This window comes from Ambystoma mexicanum, chromosome 4p (genome assembly GCF_040938575.1).
Source record: "Ambystoma mexicanum isolate Mex_15411 chromosome 4p, UKY_AmexF1_1, whole genome shotgun sequence".
Classification (NCBI taxonomy): domain Eukaryota; kingdom Metazoa; phylum Chordata; class Amphibia; order Caudata; family Ambystomatidae; genus Ambystoma; species Ambystoma mexicanum.
The window spans coordinates 1,200,263,222-1,200,284,505 of record NC_090927.1 but is presented as its reverse complement, the minus strand read 5'-3'; the positions used below and the strand labels follow the sequence as shown (position 1 = coordinate 1,200,284,505).

Genomic DNA, 21,284 nt, shown 5'->3' with positions numbered 1-21,284 from the left:
TTTATGTCCTTGTGTGGACTATAGAGCTCTAAACAAAATCACTGTAGAAAATCAGTATCCACTGCCTTTGATATCCGAACTGCTCGACAAAATGACCTCCTCCACCATTTTTTCAAGTTGATTGAAGAGGGGCTTACAGTTTGGTCAGGATGCGAAAGGGGGACGAGTGGAAGACCAAGTTCGGTCTATATGAATACTGTGTGATGCCCTTCGGCCTTTGTAACGCCCCAGCCACGTTCCAGCATTTTGTCAACGATATTTTCAGAGACATGCTGGATTGTTATGTAGTGGTATACCTGGACGATATCTTGATTTTCTCTGATAATTTGTCTCAACACGTTCAGCATGTTTGCTCTGTTTTGCAACGTTTACGAGAAAACTCCTTATACGCAAAACTGGAAAAGTACGTTTTTCATGGATCCTCCGTTGAATTCATGCATCCTCAGTTGAATTCTTAGGGTTCCAAATATCAGCAGAAGGAGTCCATATGTGTGCTTCCAAAGTCCAGGCAGTGCTCGAGTGGCCTGTTGCTAATTCTGTAAAAGCCTTACAATCCTTCTTGGGCTTTGCAAACTTTTATGGCAGATTCATTGTTTCTTTTTCAGAAATCGTAGCTCGATTACACGTCTTACCAGCCCTACTGTTCCTTTTGTATCGAACTCTGATGCACAGTTTGCCTTTCAAGCTTTGAAAGAGGCCTTTACAACAGCGCCTGTTCTACAACATCCACACCCATCTCTCCCGTTTATTGTAGAAGCTGATGCCTCTGCTGTTGCTTTAAGAGCTATGCTTTCGCAAATCTGCCCTTCTACACAACAGTTGCACCCTGTGGCATTTTTCTCCCGGAAGTTGTTGTCCCCTGCTGAATGCAATTATACAATAATGGACAGAGAGTTTTTGGCCATACGGGCTGCGTTTAAGAAATGGAGGCATCATCTCTTGGGTGCCCGACATCCGGTTACCGTTTATACCGATCATAGGAACTTGCAAGCTCTGTCACAGGCCAAGTGTACCAATGCTCGACATACGCTGGCACCTTTTCTTCACAATGTTCGATTTCACTGTGACCTATCGTCCTGGCCCCCTACATGGGAAGGCAGACGCTTTGTCCCGGATTGGCACCGATTGTACTCCCAACAAACCGGTAACATGGATTTTGCCAACTGGATCAGTAGTCTGTGTTTGTGCAGCCTCTCCATTGCTGTTGGATCTGGTCCGGCGATGGACCAAGGATCATGTCTCCTTAACGCAAGAGCCCTAGCTGCGCACGCTCTGGACATTGCTGATCTTATCAAAACTCAGGAACTCGACGTCATCGCCATCTCCGAGACCTGGCTGCACGCGGCTTCCGGCCCGGCACTCTCATTGGCCATCCCCACTGATTACTCCATCATCAGATGTGATCGCACCTCGAGAGGTGGAGGAATTGCTTTCATCGCTAGAAACTCATTAGGACTTAGAACCATCCCAAGCACTAAGGTGGAAACTGCAGAGTTACTCTCTGTCAAGCTCGGACTCTCAGCTAACCAAACGGCTACCATCCACCTAATATATAGACCCCCTAGTCCACCCACATCCTTTGTGGATGATATCTCTACGTTAGTACTCAACAATGCTAAATCCAAATCCCAAACCATCATTCTTGGCGACCTCAATCTAGAACACCAAGACCCTAATGATCCTGCGGCCCTCGACCTAGCTAATACCTTAACAGATTTAGGTTTCACTCACCACATACAGGAACCCACCCACATTAAAGGGCGGTCCCTTGACTGGCTTAGTGATACCAATTGCAATATTAGCGTAATCTCCAACGCCCCTTGCTTGTGGTCTGACCACCATGTCATCACCTTCAGCATCGAAGCAGTCCCACCACCCAGGCCTTTGGTCGCCCCAGCCACCCTCACTAGAAATAAAAAGAACATTATGACAGAAAAACTACTCCCCCTTATCCTTCCCACACTAAATAACGCTCCTGACACTTGCTCATACCCCACCAACCTAGCCGACATGTATAACCAGTCAATGCTTGCAGCCATCAACCCTATCGCCCTGCTCAAACTGAGGAAACCCAAACAACGAGCACACCTTAACTCGTGGTTTACTCCCCAGCTTAAAGTGTTACGCAAAGAGAAACGCACAGCAGAGTCACGCTGGAGAAGTCACCACTCCGACGCCCACAAGGACAGTCTTCTGATAGCCACCCTTAACTATAAAGAAGCTGTACTCCAGGCAAAAAAAGATTCTTATAATAACCTCATTATGTCAGCCCAGTCCAATACTAAGGAACTCTTTAATATCCTTAAGGAACTCGAGACACCTGCAGCCCCCCCTGACTCTTGCTCCAAAGACAACACTTGGTGCACCAATATTCAGTCAGCACTCCTGGGTAAAATTGCTACCCTCCAATCTAAAATCAGGGACAAACAGAAAACCCTACAGCTTGACCAACCACTGACCACACCTACACTTAATACACATTTAACCTATCCGCATAAACCTTTCTCCTTCTCCCCACTCACTACTCTCGAAGTAGAAAACATCATAAACAATTTAAAACCTTCCAATTGCCAAGGCGACCCCTGCCCAGCACCTATTATCAAGGAAACATCTCATGAGCTAGCCCCGTTCATTACAGCATTCATAAATACTTCTTTCAAGACGGGTATTGTCCCCGACAACCTAAAGGATGCATGGGTTATCCGACTCCTCAAAAACCCCTCCCTTGACCCTAATATCCCAACTAACTTCAGACCTATCACTACAGTCCCATTCCTGCTCAAGATCCTGGACCGCGCAGCCTACCTGCAGATTCAGGATTATCTCGAACTAAACAATCTCCTGGGCTTAAGACAATCAGGGTTCCACCCTAAACATGGCACGGAGTCAGCTCTGATCGACTTGAAAACTCAGATGGAGTCACTGAAGGACAATGGGAAGCTAGCTCTTCTCCTTCTCCTCGATCTCTCCGCGGCTTTTGATCTGGTCAACCACCAAATACTCTGCCAGCATCTCAAATCCGCAGCCCACTTCTCTGACTCTGCCAATGCCTGGATCCACTCATTCCTGAGCAATAGATCCATGAGGGTCTTCTCACCGCTGGCATCAGCGGATCCCTCCCCTATTCATTGTGGCGTTCCTCAAGGCTCGTGTGTATCCCCTACGTTGTTTAACATATTCACCAAGCCGCTCTTCGATGTGCTTGACTATCTGGGTGTCTCCTACACTAACTACGCGGACGACACCCAGATACTCATCCCTATCACAGGAGACTACGCAGCTGACACCAAAGCCCTTAACGATGTTTACTCGGTCATCCAGGCCTGGATGGCACAGCACGAACTTTGCCTCAACGATGATAAGACTGAGCTCTTACTTTTAGTATCAAATCATCGGCTCAACAAACTAGACCAAACCTACAAGTCCTTCATTATTGACGGCAATGACATTAAAGTCTCCAAAGATACAAAGACGCTAGGGGTCCATCTTGACTCCTCGCTTTCTCTGAACAGACAAATAAATGCAGTTAGGTCAGCTTCGGCCTATACCTGCAAACTTATCACTGCCTGTAGACCCTTCCTAAACTCCAAGAACTCTATCACACTCGCCAGAACTCTTGTTATGGCCAAAATCGACTACTGTAGTGCTCTCTACCTAGAGACCAGTCAGTCTAACCTTAATAAATTGCAAACTGTACAAAATAATGCCTTAAGGGCAGCCTTAAATATCTCGAGACGCTCTCATATTTCCTCCGTCAGATCGGACTTACGCTGGCTCCCGGCAAAACGGAGAATTGCCCTGAAAACCCTAGCTTTGACTCACAAATGTCTGAGCAACAACACCCTACCTTACCTGTCCGCTCGCTTCTCACGCCACACCTCCACTCGACCTACCAGAGCAGCCAGCCTCATCGTGCCTAGATGCAAACTCCAAAAAGCTGGTGGGGTGAGCTTCCCCGTCCTGGCCTCCAAACTCTGGAACACCTTGCCCACACCTATCAGAATTGAACCATCATTCCACTCCTTCAAGAACAATGCTAAAACATGGCTGCTCTCCCAAGACTCATGAGACCTTGACACAGTCCAGACTCCATGTGGGGTACGGGACTGAATATACATTTTCTCTCTGCTCTGTCCCTGTATTATACGCTGTTAATGGTACCCTTTGGTACATGTATATATGCTGTATATTTTTGTAACTCACTGTAACTACTGCTTTTTGTAGCATGTTTAAGAGTATGCGCCCGGTTGCCCCTGGGCCTGTTTTTTTGCGCTTTATAAATCAAATCAAAATCCTCTCTTGAAGAACTGGGGGCTACACTGGTGTCGGGTCTTCCCTATGTTCATGGCCTCTTGTATTTGCCAGACAACAAGACAAGGAGAATGGCTCTTGAATGGTCCCATGATTCCAAACTGGTAGCACATCCAGGCTGGACCAAAACTCATGAGTTAAGCCGATGGTGTTGGTGGCCCAGGATGGAAAAAGAAGTCGATCTATATGTTGCCAAGTGTGCCGTCTGTTCCCAATGCAAGCGCCAACCAGGTAAACCAGTCGGTCTTCTGATGAATATGCCATTGCCTCCGCATCCATGGTACATGGTTGCGCTTGATTTTGTAGTGGATCTTCCTATGGTTCAGGGTAGGACGGCAATCCTAGTAGTGGTGGACAAGTTTACCAAGATGGCTCGATTTATTCAGTGTCCAGGTATCCCATTTGCCTCCCTATTGGCCTCTCTGTTCTTCGACAATATAGTCCGCTTTTTTGGACTTCCCACAGTGGTGATATCCAATAGGGGATCGCAATTTACATCACGATTCTGGCGTGCATTAACCACTGCTCTGGGCATCGATGCTCGTCTGTCTTCAGCATATCACCCACAGACAGACGGTCAACCGGAGCGTACTAATGCTACCATGGAACAGTACCTTCGCTGTCTATGTCTACAACATCAGTCAGATTGGTTGTCTGTGTTGGGGATCGCTGAATTTGCCTACAACAATTCCCAACATTCATCAGTGGGGTGTTCTCTGTTTTACCCCTTGTATGGCCTGCACCCGAGGACTCTTCCTGCCATCCTTCCTTCTTTAGACCGGGTTCCTGCTGCTAAGAAAATAAGGGATTCACTGCTCTCTATACGTACCTCTGTTCTTTGCCACCTCCAAGCCGCCCAGCATCGCACTAAGGAACAAGCGGATAAACATCGCTCTCCAGCCCCTGTTTACACTCCAGGTGACCGGGTATGGTTATCAACCAAACACCTTACTCTTCGGGGCAAGAAGAAGCTTCTGCCATGCTATCTAGGCCCTTATGAGGTTTCGCATTGCATCAATCCAGCTGCCGTGCGTCTACGAATCCCTTCCACTTGGCGTATACACCCTGTGTTTCATGTTTCCTTACTCCGTCCATATGTTTCTGGCACTTGTCTCCCTGTATCCCCAGCTCCACTGAAAGTGCAGGGTGAAGAAGAATACGAGGTTAATGCAAATTTGGACACCCGAGTGAGGAACGGGGTGCGCTCATATTTGATCAATTGGAAAGGATATGGTCCGGAAGACAGGACTTGGGAACCGGCTTCCAATCTACATGCTCCTCGACTTTTGCGCTCCTTTTGGCAAACACGCCTGCGAGATTCCAGGGAACGCTGCCCTTTGCGGGGGGCACTGTCGTGAATGGACCTTATTTAAAGTCACGAAGACTTGCGATTGCCCCTCCAATCACTTGGAAGATTCCTTGGCATCTGGCTCAACGCCGAAAACACGTCGGTTATATGTGGACTGCAGCATCCAGCATTCCTTGTTAGTATTTGAGTCAGGCGCTACGGTCACGTGATACGCACGGACCATCATTCACGTCTGTATGCGAGTACTACGTATTCTAGCTGCGCACACGGAACGGTGCTCCTTAACTGAGTTCTACAGCCAGTTTTGTAGTGTCCGTTTTCTGCAATCTTGTTTTTTGAACCTGTTTTGACTCCTTGGCCTGTTATTACAGATTTCCCATTTTGAACTGCCCCTGATTTCTGGTATTCGGCTCCTTCGGATTGATTCCTATTACCCCTGACCCGGCATACGTTATCTGGACTCCCACTGCCTACCGCTTTGTTACGTCGCTACCCCGGAACTCTGCAACTCAGCGTTATCACTTCTGAAACCTGGTCAAGTACCTCCCGCTCGGACCAGCTGCTTAACTGTATTTTCCTCTTTCACTTCCCTTCCTTTACTCCTTCTATCCTTGTTTATTTTGCCCCCTCCTCCATACCTCCATACACGGACTCATTTACCTGCACCCTGGGACGCTCTGCTGAACACGAGGATTGTTTCATTTGGACACAAGAGTGACTGTTGTGGACGCTCTCCTGTTTTCTTCTTTGGTCACTCCTTTTCACTAAATACCGGGACGCTCTGCAGTACGACACAAACTGTTGTCAATCCTTTCCTATTGGGATTACGGGACTTCTCCTGGACCTTCTTTATCTGGTTCTTCATTCCATTTCCTCCATTGTGGCCAAGTAGGTTTCGGGTCTTGTTCTTCACGGAGCAGGTAAGAGTGGAAAATAGGGGGTGGTGTCGGATACGGTTGGTACTTTTGATCAAAGTAGTAAACAGCTGTTATTGTTGTTTCCTCTAGCTCTGTTGCTGCTGCTCCTGACTATTCACTCAAGCCCCTAGTCTGTTAGGTGCTTTCTCATACTCCTACAGACTGTGCTCTTGTGAGGAACGTTTGGCTGCAAATTGGCTTCAGGCAAAGAGGGGGTTGTGATAAAGATTGTCTGGTTTTGACACTTATTTTCATCTACTGCCCCTTATGGGTTAAAGCAAATAGTAGTCTCTCTTCGAGTCTTGGGTTAGATCCCTTCTAAAAATACAAATCAAAGATGTCATCTGCAATTGTGTGTGCTGGCTCACCATAGTTATCACCTAATATTGCAAGATAGTAATTCTGTAACTCCCCAAGGTAAATGTGTTTCTTTTAACTCTTAAGCGTTAAAATATTGTGAATCCTGTGCGTTATCCATCAATTTCATACATACATTTTCAAGAAAATAATGCCCTTTCATTGCCTTTCCATATCTTATTCTTTCCATAGAAGTATTGGTTAAGGTTTACAAATCATTCTTAATTGACTATGTATTCTGGCTTTTATAAATGCTCTGATAGTAAAACCTGTGCGCGCGATAGCGCCGCGCACAGCAAGACAATAGTAGCGTTGCCGACCGTTTATAACTTAGTCCCAAATGGACGGCAGGCATTTCTATCAAGCGCAGCGTGTGCTGCACTTGCAGGACGGTCTCTTACCTGACAGCCTTGTTCTCGCGTCTAATCGCGTGCCATAGATTCTCCTGAGGGGGCAGCGACCGGCGCCTAATCCCTCATTATTTTTTTCGTGTTGTCATGTAAACGGATCCTAGCCCTGGTGCGTTTTCTAATTGAATGACAGCACTTCTCCTATGTTCTCGTGGCGGCCATTTTAAGCTAGTGTTTATAAAGTTACTCTGGTGTATTTCGGACATGTTTCATATTAAATTTCATTCGCCATATCTTTTAATATGTTTTCTGAAATTACTAAAACTTACTATGCCATGTACTGCATCATTCCGAAGATAGATTAACAATGTTAAATACTCACAAAACTTTTTAAGAAGCCTGTATTCTTTACAATTACGTAATGGTTGAATGCTTGTCAATAATGGGTTCTAGTCTCATTATATGGGTTATTATTTAGACAAATAACCGCTTAAGGTCAGTTATATAATATTATATTAACTGTTATCATTTCCTATGAGTGCCAGTAGGAGCATTACAATTCTCATATGAAAATATATTGCTAGAATTCCGTACTGAAACCTGTCCAGAGAGATAAGTACAAGTATACACATTACAAAATATTCATGATAGTTCATTGGGACAAATAAAGTTCTGCATGAGAAATGGGTCCTTTAAAGAACGGACACCATTTCATTGTCGGTGTTTAGTCCAAGTACTGTAGAGTTCAGTTTGCAAATTATTCTCGCTTCTGCTTGTCTTAGTTTATTTTCTTTATTTCCACCTCTTTTGCCTATTGAGATCTTCTCAAGGCCAATAAATCGTAATTCAGCTTTGTTAGCCATCTGATGTTTTTCCTGCCAATGGCAGGCCAATGGTAGTCTCGGATCTTGGCTGCCAAATTTGGCTAGATGTTCTCCGACTCCTATCCTAAGTTCTCTGATTGTGCTTCCTTGATTTTTGATGTGATGCTACATGTAGCATTGACTAACAAAAATGTGGTTTTGTCTACCTCTTCATAGGGACATTCCTCCCTATTCCACACTCCATTTTCTGTCTGGCATTTTGGTTTACTTTGATTTAATAACTTTTGTTATTTATTATGGTTTGCTTTAACCCATCAAATACTGTAATAATTGGTTAAACATGCAAATGAACACTTCTATTATTTTTTATTTTTTAATTTGGCTTTCATATTATTTTGTAAATATCTGTATAATTGTGTTACCTTCTCTTTTGATTGATATATAAAATTAGCCCTGATTTGAGAAAGATCCAAGAGGGACCGAAACACGTGTCATCACAAAGGGCATCAATATAATAAAACACTTGTTGAAAAAACTGGGCGCAGTCCCAACTTGGGATCTTCTCTTTACCTCTCCTAAATATGGTCATCTGAGCATCGTCAGCCCAGGTGGTATCAGCTGCCATCTGCCTAAAACGGGCTACATAGGATAGGATATCCAGTGAACCTTGTTTGAGATCTAAAAGATGCTCTTGAGCGGCTATAGTTACTTCTTGTCTACCAAACATGTTTTTTTATGCTATTGCAAAAGGCAGAATAAGAGTCCAATAAAGGGTTGTTATTTGTTACCAACGGAGTGGGCCAAGCTAATGCAGCTCCGGTCATTTGGGAGATCATGTGACCTACTTTGTCCCTGTCTGCTGGGAAGAAAGCTGCCTTAAAACCAAACTGGAAGGTGCAAGATTCTAGGAATTCCTTTACCAGATGGGGATTGCCATCGAATCTGCCGGAGGAGAGGGGTCCCGGAGGGACCTCTGAACTCTGAGCAGATCGACCTACTTGGTTGGGAGACATTTTTTTGTTAGGAAACTGTACCTCAGTTGATAGATTTTGCATAGCGGCAAAGGTTGTTGAACTTGTTGTTCCATTTCGTATTCCTATTACTTGTGAATAGAGGTGAGGGGTGCAATATCCGTATATCGGGCGTTGCTAGCTGTTATGAAACTTTTGCTATAAACTCAGTAGAGCTAGGATAAGCACACTATTACCTCCACATATGATACACAAGTATAAAGATACGAAATCCTACCTTGTCTTCAACAGTCAATTGTGGACAGGAGTGATTCACCTGGCGTCTTTCCACAGTGCAGGTAATGTCAGCACAGTGTGAAAACACCAGGGAAACCCTCGAGGGGAAGAAAACCCTTGATGATGGTGTTCGCGGTAAGTGGGACACGGGGTGTTTCTGGTGGATGTCTTCCAAGGAAGGCTAGTCACCGTCGAGTTGTCCTTGAGATGTCAAAGAGTCTTTCCGGTTCCGGAAATGGCTAGAATGAGAAGGGACAGTTAATTTAGAAACCAGGAAACAGCTAAGTTCAATAACTGCATATAAATACTACCCTTGATGTTTATTTGTAGTCAGAGCTATTGTCGGTTGAACTCTCACAGGCAGGTGAGAGCGAGTAGCTAAATGGAAAAACAAACACTTAAACCAATTCAGAGAGCGCAAAGAAAGAAAGAAAAGAATGAAGGGGATAGTTGCGTACCAAAATCCTGAATAGAGGATGAAAGGAGAGTTTCGGGGAAAAGTTCCGCGGCTGGGTGTTGTAGTTCGAACCAGCCTGAATTTCGTGAATTGCTGAATAGCGGGAGAAAATAAATTAGGAAATGGTGTGTTCAGAAATACGCTAATGATGAATAGGAAAAAGTAAAGATTGTACGTCTACCTAAGAGGCGTGGTTCTCGGGATTGAACCGGGTAAGGTACTTCCTGGAAATGCGAGCCTTTGTACTCGGGAGAAGTATTGGAAATCCCAATAATGGGAAGAAAGGGAAAGGAGACGTGATTAAAGGGTAGCGTGTTAGTAAATATCCAGGAGCTCCTAGTTGCGATACGGAGCGTAGCTTCTGTGAACAGTAGCAACGCGATGCAGTACTGTGTTTGATGCCGGAAGTACTTTCGCGTTGCGGATGGGAGGAGCAAGTTCTACTGCTTTCAGAACCTCCGTACCTTCACCCTGTGGTATAGCGGCCATCTTGGGAGTAGGGATCTGGATGCTTGGAATATGACGCCAACGGCGCCACAAGGAATACTGTCGAAAAATCCCATGAGGGTTCGTAACACTCTTGAGATAAGTTTGACTGCTCAGCCACAGCTACCAACTAAATCTTTATGGTACAGAATGATACCAAAGGGATTTATTGCTCTCACCTGTAGTCCTAATCTTCTGTAGTGCTCCCTAAGGGAACTGCACAGGATTCTGCCTAACAGACACAACCAAAGGATCTTCTGACTTCTAATTTATAGAAAGTTGCAAATGCAGATGATTACTATTTCCAGCTGGTCCGTGTCTCAAAACTTGATCCATTTTCGTAGATGATGCATTCTTTAGAGACTGGAGCCACGAGTGAAAGAAATAGGTGCCAGATGTAACAATTTTGATGGTTGGCTGAATTTACTCACAAGATTCTTCTTTGGCAAAGGCACTCCTCATAAAGGTGCTTTTGGATCCCTTTGAAGTTGCGTTTTCTTTTGTTAATACCTCACTTTCCGGCTACAGCACTGCGAGCTCCGAGCAGCTCTTGCTGTGAACACGAAGTTTCCTGGAGGAGGCCGTGTGGGACACCACCACGTGACTTGTCACGTGACTTGAGAGGACCCATTTAAACAGCGGTAGAGCGCCCGAGCGGGGTGCTTTTGGATCCCTTTGAAGTTGCGTTTTCTTTTGTTAATACCTCACTTTCCGGCTACAGCACTGCGAGCTCCGAGCAGCTCTTGCTGTGAACACGAAGCTTCCTGGAGGAGGCCGTTTGGGACACCACCACGTGACTTGTCACGTGACTTGAGAGGACCCATTTAAACAGCGGTAGAGCACCCTTGCGGCATTAAGCCCTAGAAGGCAGTAAGGGCTGGAGTCGCTGTTTTGCTGTTTGGCTGTGAGTAATCTGGTCTACTGCTACTAACTCTTAGGGTACGGGGTGGAGAGTCGGACTCTGGCAGCTCCACAAGCCGTCGGGCGTTCCCCACCCTGCAACCGAATGCTTATTTTAAACCCATTCTCTAAATGTGGATATTGTAAATAATTACGCTTCTAAGCTGATGAAATTATAATTATATCAGAGGTTGCGAGTTGTTCTCCCCTCTGAGTTTAATATAAACACATTCCTTTTGACATAACTACAGTACATAATGATTTGGTTTTTATATTAGTTTTGTCCCAGCCATTTAAAAAAAAAAAAAAAACACTTGTCTTTCTGCTACTTAGAGGTTGCGAGCTGATCTCCCCTCAGTGTGTTCTTTTTTCTAATCCAATATTTTTTAATATATTTCTTTTCTGTTTTTTTTTTGTTTTTTTTTTAATATGCCCGCACTTAGAAGCGGGTTTGAAACTATTGTGAGTCAAGCTACTAAGATAGTAGAGGTTCCCCGACTCATTGTGAGGCGCTTATTAGCATTGACCACACTGAAAATATGGCTGCCTCGATTTTATTGGTTGAAAATATTAATTACTAATATTAGATCTGAAGGGAGCCCGAAGGGATATTCTACCACAGATCCGGCAATTTTGAATGTTGTAGCTTTGACTGAGGTAAATGTTGACATACTAGACACAGAGGATATGGGGGCTAATAGGGATATTCCGGACTCCAGACAGGAACTTACAGATGAGGAATGTCTTCAACAAAGTCTAATTGGTACTAAAAGGGTAGTTCGGTATCATGCTTCCACTCCTCTTCAGAAGAGGATTATTAATGGAAAATTACAAACAGGGGATAATCAATGCTTGGATTCTTTAAAATGGAAGGGGAAACAACCGTGTGGAACTTTGCAGTTCACTCACATTTCGCCGGCAACATTTATCTTTGGGAAGGATAATAAGGATAAGGTGCAGTGTGCCCTCGATTCTCCTCAGTCGGGGAGCTTTAAGCAGGCTGGCGGGAGGGACCAATCTAATGAGACCCCCATTCGTTCTAAGCATAATCTTAACCAGCCCATTGGGGAGAGTGATTTGGATGATTCCTTCTTTATTACGGCAGATGCTACAGGTCATTTGCTGAGGGAAATTGTTGATCTAGAGATAACAGTACGTAGATTTTTGTCCAAAGACAAGGGGGTGAGGAGCTTATCAGAGGGTGCGCCAATTGATACACTCTCAAAAAATAGAAATACTCCTATAATGTGGAAACAACAAGAGGGTAGGCACCTATCCCCTATTAGATCGATTATAAAGACATTCATACCACCTATACATAGTAAGACCAGCTATTCTCAAACAGATAAGGAAGGGGATTTCTTACCCATAACCGTAGATAAAGCTACCGACCCTCAGCGAACCATATTGGAAAGTCGTGTGGTAGTCGAAGATAAACAAGAATCTCCTGGTTTGAGGAGGGAGGAGAGAGGAGATTACCTGATACCACTTCTATCCAATTTACACATTAGTTTGAATTTGGCTTTGGAAACCCTAGGTGAATCCCAAGAGACTATTGGTTGCTCTATGGTAGGGCAACAAGCAGCTTTTAACCAACTGGTGACTCGTCTGGCTTTCTTGGAGGGTATAGTGGAGGGTAGGAACATTAATGAACAGATTACTAAAGAAAAGAGTCTATTTGATAAATATAGAGAGGAACAAGATACTAGGTTAATGACCATGGATGCTAAGATTACTACTCTATTGGAAGTTATGCTTACAGGAGATCGCCCCATCTCGTCAAATATAGTGGTAGAGGATCTAGTCTCCCAGGGAAAAGGAGATAATAAAGCTAATAATGAAAACTATGGAAAGGAACTGAGCTGTCCAGATAGTCCTTTGGTCCTTCTGGATGCCATAATTATGGCGGCAGAAGGGCTTACTCAAGAACAGGACGCGGAAAATTCCAGCGCTCAGATGCAGGCAAGAGAAATGATAAAAGAGGGGGAATGTTTAAACATTAGTAGTGAGGGCTCAATAATCCCCCAACATACTTCTCCTAAAAAAGGGCAAAAATGTAAACAAAAGATAAAATATAGAGAGGAAAAATTAGCAGTCCAGGTATTAGAAATAGGTTCAAACATGAATAATGATGTAACATTTCTAGTAAATAGCTCGGACTACGATATAAATGAGGTGCCCCAATCCCCTGTCGGTAGACGAAAAAAGACAAAAAAGCAGGTTAGGATGTCCAAAAAAAGTAAAAACATGCCGAACATAAAAATTAAAGGCAGAAATTCGAATCTCAAAGGAATTAGAAATATCCCGCTTCAGGAAGAGCCAGACGATAGGGGGAGTCATAAGGCTTCTAATAAGGAAGATGGTCAGGTCCGGGGGGAGCCTATTAATAAAGACTCCCTGCCCAGGGGGGAAATTAATACTGACCTAAGTACGGAGGAGAATAATATACTGAAAGTTGGCCTAGAGCGCATACAAACTAAACAAACAAAGATGACAGCTTTTGGCAAAATAATTAGTACTAAACATGCTAGAACATCTGTAGGCACACAACAAATTGGGCACCCTATTATTTCCCAAGAGATTCCAGCGGTAGTATGTCCCAGTACCACCCCCTTACAAGGGCTGATGGAGTTAGCTGAGAAGGGGATTGATTTTACTATTAATAATATGGGAGATACCCCCCAAGATATACATTTTTCCAAAACCCAAGATTCTCAAGAAAAGGCTGTGTTTAAATCTAGTGTGGATCACAAAAAGAAGCAATCTATTCCGGCCCAGCCCCCTATAAAGACCTGTACAGGGAAGATACTGGGTTGGATCAATAATAATAAGGCAGATTCGCAGGTTAATTTAAATAGAACTTACCTTTTAAGCCTGTTTAAAAAGATTCCCTTATTACGAGCAATAACAACAGATGATATAGACGCCATCTCTCTACCTAACCATAATAACCATCGTATGGTAAGTCGTTTCCATTCAGTGATGGTAGCAGATATGGTACGTGCTCAAGAAAAGAATCTTAACTCTTTAGGTTATGATCTATCTACTTTAGTAGATGACAAAGAGGTTGATAAGTTTCTTCAATATAAGGAAACAGATAATATCCAAACCCAACAAATCCCACAATTAGGTAACAATAAACTAGAAAACTTTGGTCCAGGGTTGGCTTTAATTTCTAGCCTTCTAAATAGTGGCCAGGATTGGTCATGGTTACAGCCAGCCCTTAAAACCTTGGAGACACTCAGACAGGATAGTGGGCGTCCCTAACGGCTCTAATATCGATGTGATTTCCTGGAATTCATGCGGGGAGTACATCTCAACACATTTTTGAATAAAAGGGATAATTATGTGCACCCCCGTATTTATTTTTTTCAGGAAACCATGATGCTGTCTGATATATACATAGAAGGTTTTTATACTTTTTCTTCTTTAGCATCGCGTGGACCGTTGGGCAGACCTAGTGGTGGTCTGATTATTGCCATTGATCGTAACTTGGGGTTTCACGGGGAGGTGATCTTTAGGAGTGATTGGCTTTTGGGTATTATTCTCACCTCAGAGAATAGGGTAGAGCCGATCCTCCTGTTGAATCTTTATTGGAATCCGTTAAAAGTGGCTATTGATGAAGTGGAAGATACTCTCAATACGATTCTGGGAGGATGGTTTGAGAAAGGGTTTGGTAATCGTATTATCTTGGGAGGGGATTTTAATTCGGCCTGTGCTGAGGGTTCCATATTAAATGAAAGGGGGGTGATTCCTAGATTGCTCCTTCCACATATCAAAAGAGGCATACGGTGGGATAATTATCTTGATCATTGGGATTTGGGTCTTTTAGATCATGCTTGGGATTGGAATTTACCGAAATTGACTTGGAAAAGAGGAAGTAATAATTCTAGAATCGACTTTTTCTATGTCTCAGATAGCTCGAAGCAAGCCTGTGGAAAATTGATACTTATGGAGGTAGAATTGGGTGATCATATTCCCTTATGTTTTTCTCTCTCCATTCCCAATGTGGGTAATTATATTAATCCCATGCTGTGTGGTCTAAAGGCTGGAAATAATGGGAGAAGGGTTGTATGGAATAAGAAAATAATTACGAAATTTAATAACCTGGTTTTGGGGAACCTATCCAGAAGGCTGCCTCATATCATTAGAGGTGAAGACATCGATTTGGGGGGAACCTACTATAATATTATATTGTCATGTGTTTATAAAATTAGTAGCACCAGTGATAGGGAGGTCATAAAACCTAGGATGAGGGTGGGTGATTCCAGAATTCAAACCTCCAAGCGTAATAAATACAGTGAAATTAAAGCCTTGAAGAAATTGCCCATTCCTTTTTTCGAATTACAGCTTAGAAAGAAAAAAATTATATTGAAACACAAAAATCTGATCAAATCACTGAGAATGGATCAATATCATGAAGCACACCAATTGATGATGCATAATCTTTGTAAGGGCAGAGATGTTAAATTTTGGGCAACTATTAACTCTACGCTCATGCCTGTAAAAGACAAACTTGACTGCCCGATCCAAGCAGAAGTGTGGAGTGCCTTCTATAAGCAAAAGTTTGCTTTACCTGTTGACTTTACAAGGGAACAGGACTTGGATTTAGGTCCCCCCGTGGTGGAGGACTGTGGGTGGGATTTAGAGGATATTAAATGGGCCATTAATAAACTTAAACCTTCTAGAGCACCAGGCCCGGCTGGCATTCCCCCCTTCGTCATAAAGACATCCCGTGAAATGTGGGCTGAGTTGCTCAAACCCATATTTGATGATATTTTCAAATACCATACTATTCCTAAAACCTGGGCCCAGAGTATTATTGTCCCTATATTTAAAAAAGGGGATGTTCTTAATCCCCAGAACTATAGACCTATAGCCCTTTTAGATGCAGCTAGTAAGGTCTTTGGCATTTTACTTTTAAGGGACATCAATAAATTTATTAGAAGGAATGCTTGCTTCAGTAAATTTCAGGTTGGCTTTAGAGAAGGTTTGGGAACAGACCTGAATGGAAATATTTTCGCTCATTTAAGAGATACAGTCCATCAAACCAAAATGGGCGAAGTTTATATGGCATCCTTGGACCTCTCTAACGCTGTTGACGGGGTCATTAGAGATAGACTGTGGACTAAAATGTTAGCAATGAATTTTCCACGTAAGACTGTTCAACTCTTGGCTCTATTACATAGAAATACCTATGTCAGGGAGCGCTTATCTTATGAAGGTTCCCTTTCTGATGCCATTGATACTGAGGTGGGGGTTAAGCAGGGCTGTTCACTTGCACCCACGCTCTTCAACCTGTACGTCAGCGATGTGGAGGATATGTGGCGGGGTCCTTTCATCGCTCCCGTTAGGATGGGAAGTTTGGTTATCGAGTGGATGGCCTTTGCGGATGATTTCATTCTTTTTGATCGTACCCCACGGGGTCTTCGTAGAAGGATGGATATTTTCTATCAATATGCTATGTTGAATAATCTTTCCCCCAATGCATCGAAATCTCGAACGATTGTAATCTCTAAGAAGAGAGTTGCCAAATCTTATGTCTGGAAGATGGGGGACAATCCGGTGGAACAGGTGCAGGCCATAACATACTTAGGCTATAATTTTTCAAACAATTCTAGCCTAAAGATGTGGAAATTGAGTCTTGTAGAAAAAGCGTCTAAATTAAAGACTCAAATGAAATTTTTGAGGGCTAGAGTATGTACATTTTCGCTCCTACCCATTAGACGTTTCTACCTTGCTAAATGTGAGCCGTTTTTTTTTATATGGTCTGGATATTTGCACCAAGGATATGAGTTCCTATTTAAATGTGGTTCAGGGAAAATTATGGAAGGAAGTAATGGGCCTTTCCATGGCAATCCCCAATGCCATTATCCGGCATGAACTATGTCTAGTCTCACTTAAAGCCAGATATTTGTGGAGACAGCTTTCCTTTTTTAGAAAAATGAATGATCCTCTTATAAATACCCTGTATGAGTGGTTGAATAGGGTAATTGAATCTGGGTCAGTCCAATCAATTAAGGGATTCAGCGATAGAATGAATTCTCTGTTATATACTTTAGGCTCTAGTTTAGACGACTTGGTGCAACGACCTGGCCTAGTTAAGAGACTCTTATTCAAGGCGGATTGGGTGGATACAGTTAATGAAATAGAGTCCTATGCAACCTATAAGGAATATGCTAAATTTGTACATGCAAGGGAATGTATCCCCCTTTATTTACTTAGATTCCCCTGTTATAGGGCGAGAACTACATTTATGCGTTTTAGACTTAACCAGATGCCGACCCTAGAAAGAATTCATCATTGGATACATAAAGAAAAGGTGCTTAATTATATTTTACCTAGCCTTACATGTCGTTTTTGTGGAGAAACTGACATGTTAGAAACTCTTAAGCACCTCGTCCTAACTTGTGTCCATTTTGGGTCGAAACGAGCTCTATACCTCAATGATAGATTTGATGAGGATTTAGAAATGTCGAAAAATTTGTTCTGGAGTCGCTGCATATGGGGTGTCAATATCTCCCTAATTCTCGCATTGAATTTATTCCTCCAAAATATAACGGAGGAATTGGAAGCCAAAAATAAAGAATTAATTGTGTAGGTATCTATAGGGTAAAAACGGGTAATGATATTAACAAGGCATATAACTTCTATGTAATTTGATTTTATGGCTGGGAATTTTTTAAGAATTTTTTTTTAAAATGCTGATGTCTTAGATGTTTTAGATGAAATTTTTTTTTTAATTTCTTTTTCTGTATGGTACGATAACATTTTCTCCATCTTATATATCAGGGTATTTTTATATGCTTATGTATTGGCTGTATGAAAGGTATAAAATGTAGAATATATATATTTTTTTTCCCTTTGTGTTACATGTTGTATAAGGTTTTATGTAAACTAATAATACAACAATAAAAATAAAAAACAAGGTGCAGTCAGTGTGTTCACTGAGGAAGTAGTAGGAGAAGAATCCACCATACTGGGCAAGTTAATATCTTCCAGTTTGCCTATGCTCTCCATCTCTGAGTAAAGAAACTTTGATCTAATGTTTCTGTTAGCTTTAATAGCGGCTTTACAAATTTGTCAATTGGGCCCTTAGGCAGGTTTCCCTCGATGTTCAAGTTTATTCTGTTTCTGCTTGGCCTTCCTATAGATGTTCATTTTTAGAGGGATGGATTCCACTTCTCAGACTGATCAACCAAGGAAGTTTGGGGCTCCTATTCCCCTGAATAGGAATTCTCTGCGGTAGGAGAAAGAAAAGAACTCTGCCACAAGTTCCACATAGAGCTGCAAGAACCTTTGCGTCGTTGGTTAAAGGAGTTTGTTTTTTAGAATTTTTTTTTTCTTCTGTGGGATTTAAAATAGCTGCTGCCATAGTTGGCATATCGACCATATTTACTTTTACAGAACATTTGTCTCTGTTCTCATTTAACTTCTTATCTGATGCTCGACTGGGACTAAAAAAGTCTCATGGGAACCTGGGGGCATCATCGCTCAAGTCTTGGGAAGCTGCCTTTGCACACTGTACTTTCCCATAAATAAAGCCCTCCAAAAATGCAATTTTTGAGGACATTCTATTTAAAAGTGAACGTTGTTCTCAAAATTCCTCCGCAATTGATTTGTAGGAGCTGGCCATTTGGGAAAGAGTAAAGTTCAGGGCATGAAGAGCTGACCCCGGGGTGTTGCGGATCTCATGTAATATAGTATGCTATAACGAAGATCTTCCTATATCCCGCGGTGAGTCCCACAAAGAAAGATCTAACACTGATGACAACTTTTTATGTCTTGGAGACTGTGCTGTAAAAAGCGAGGGAGATTGTGAAAGATTTGATTCCATTATTATTTGAATACCAGTGGAAAAATAGTTGCAGCAGGCTTCAGAGACTCCCATGGCTTCTTCCGTCAAATTGCTAACTCTTTGAACGTTAGCTGAGTCTTGACAGTGTTCTGGAAGAGTAGAGTTTGTGCTCAGACAGGATAGCTTTACATGGGCCATGTTTGTTGGGGGTGAGTTTGACAATTCCAATAAAGGCCGCCTCTTCTGAGAAGACGAAGCCATTGATTTATTGTCACACACTTCGGAGGCAGCCTTACTCCGTTGCAAGCCAGTTTACTACTATGAAAAGGCTTGTTGCTGCTCACAAGTGAATATGTTTGTTTAAGGAGGATAAGGCAAATGCTTATCTGTCATAATGTCATATGTCATATGTCATAACTGTCATAAGCGGTGTAACAACATTTGTACAGAGTCTCTCACTGCAGCTACTTTTGATACTGAGCGGAGGAGATGCTCCGAACCTTATGTGCAACAGGGATCTTCATCTTCCTCGGTTCGCCCACGGAGCTCCAGCGAACCACAGCAGACCACTATCTGCTCTCCGTGCAGGGCTTCGCTTGAATGAGGTGCTTTTGAATACATTCATTGCTGCAGACACAAACTCTGACTCCACCAATAAAAACAGCAAAAACTCTGCAAAGAAACACCAGCACTACAGCAGACCACTCTCTGCTCCGCTCTCCGTGCTGCGCTTCATGCGAAGGGGGTGATTTTGAATACTGTCCTTCCTGCAGACTCAGACACTCTGCCTCCACCAATGAAAACAGCAAAAAGACTGCTAAGTAACTTCAGCTCCACACCAGACCACTCTCTACTCTGTTCTCTGCATAGAAGGCCTTATTACAAAACCTTTGCAGCAGTTAAAGTGCAATTGTTCACGGAAATGTATCTTTTGTAATGTGCTAAATACTGGAGACCAGTCTCTAGGCACGGGACCAGGTATTCAAACCTGTGTTGCTCTGCGTTGTCTTGCTTCCAATACAAACGTGTTGCTCCTGTGCTATCCTCCCAGCCTTTGTGCAAAAACCTATTCTTTGAATACATTTTTGCTCAAGTCCATTTTGTCCTACTGCTAACAGGGCACTGTATTGGCACTAAGGCAAACATGTCTCTGGCTCTGGTGAAACTATGCATTAAAAGAATATATATTTCCAGTGTTTTTTTTGCCCATCTGAACATACGGTGCAAAATTGCACTCATGCACTTTCTTTACTAAGGTTAAGATACTTCTATTTCATAATTAATTCAGGTTTAAGACATTTGTGTTAATTGCTGAAGAAAAGGACCTCTCCTGGATATAATTTAATGAGAATGGGCCTCATTACGACCCTGGCGGACAGCCGTGCCTGCCGGAGTCGTTTTTTTCCGGTGCCCTGGAATGGGAAATTACCAGGGTATTACACCCCCAGTGGACCCGGTAATTGCCCATTCCAGGGCACAGGAAAACATTCTTCCCCATTCCCATTGAGCCCTGTTGGGCTCAATGGGAATGGGGAAGCCGCACGCACCTGCACCATTCGTGAATGGTACCGGTGCATGCGGCATGCTGTGCTTGCGGGTGACGCACTGCCTGCCAGCTCCGACCTGGCGGGCAGAAAGGCACCCGCGAGCACAACTCATAGTTTGCCGGTCCGGGAACTGCAGTACCGGCAAGCTTACCGGTACCATAGTTCTCGGATTGGCAACCTTGTAATGAGACCCAATGTTATCTTTTACGCTATGCTGTTTTACATGGGCTTTGTAAAGTCCATCTCTACATTTATAGATACTTTTCACTCTAAAAATGTATTTTCAAATTCATTCTTTTCTCAATTTACTGCAAAGATGGAGCAAGGTCTTTGAGCCATAAAGTGGGTTTGTGGGTGGAGACACAGTAACAATAAATAATCTGAATTATTGCACCTTCTTTCTAGAATGAGATTCGCAAAATGGCGTACATGAAGCATCGCAAGATGGTAGATGCCTTCAACATCCTAAAGGTCAAGGAGGACAAAGATGTTGTTATTAAGCAGGCACAGTGGAACCAACTTGTGAAACTAGTAGCTCCAGATATCAGCAATGCCCATAGGGAGCTTCTGCTGAGAGTCTCTGATGACCAACAGAAAGGTTATGTTGGTGAGTAGCAACAATACATTGAAGTAAATACAATTTGTCACTTTCCATTGGATGGGAATATGGGGAATGTTAGTTAAACTTCTGGATTGCTAAACTTGGAGGAGTAATTTCTTCCGACTGTGTTGATTTTACATTTGGCATGTAACCTATTATCGATTTTTCTTACCTTAATCC

At 43.0% G+C, this 21,284-nt stretch overlaps 1 protein-coding gene across 1 annotated transcript in view; it reads left to right on the top strand.

The window, feature by feature from the left end:
• The window catches only part of LOC138453728 (two pore calcium channel protein 1-like), a 1,160,417-nt gene that overhangs the window by 613,417 nt on the left and 525,716 nt on the right, over positions 1 to 21,284 (top strand). The window contains exon 9 of the mRNA XM_069606850.1: positions 20,909 to 21,110. Coding sequence (XP_069462951.1) covers positions 20,909 to 21,110 — 202 coding nt within the window. The remainder of the gene's footprint in view (positions 1 to 20,908; positions 21,111 to 21,284) is intronic.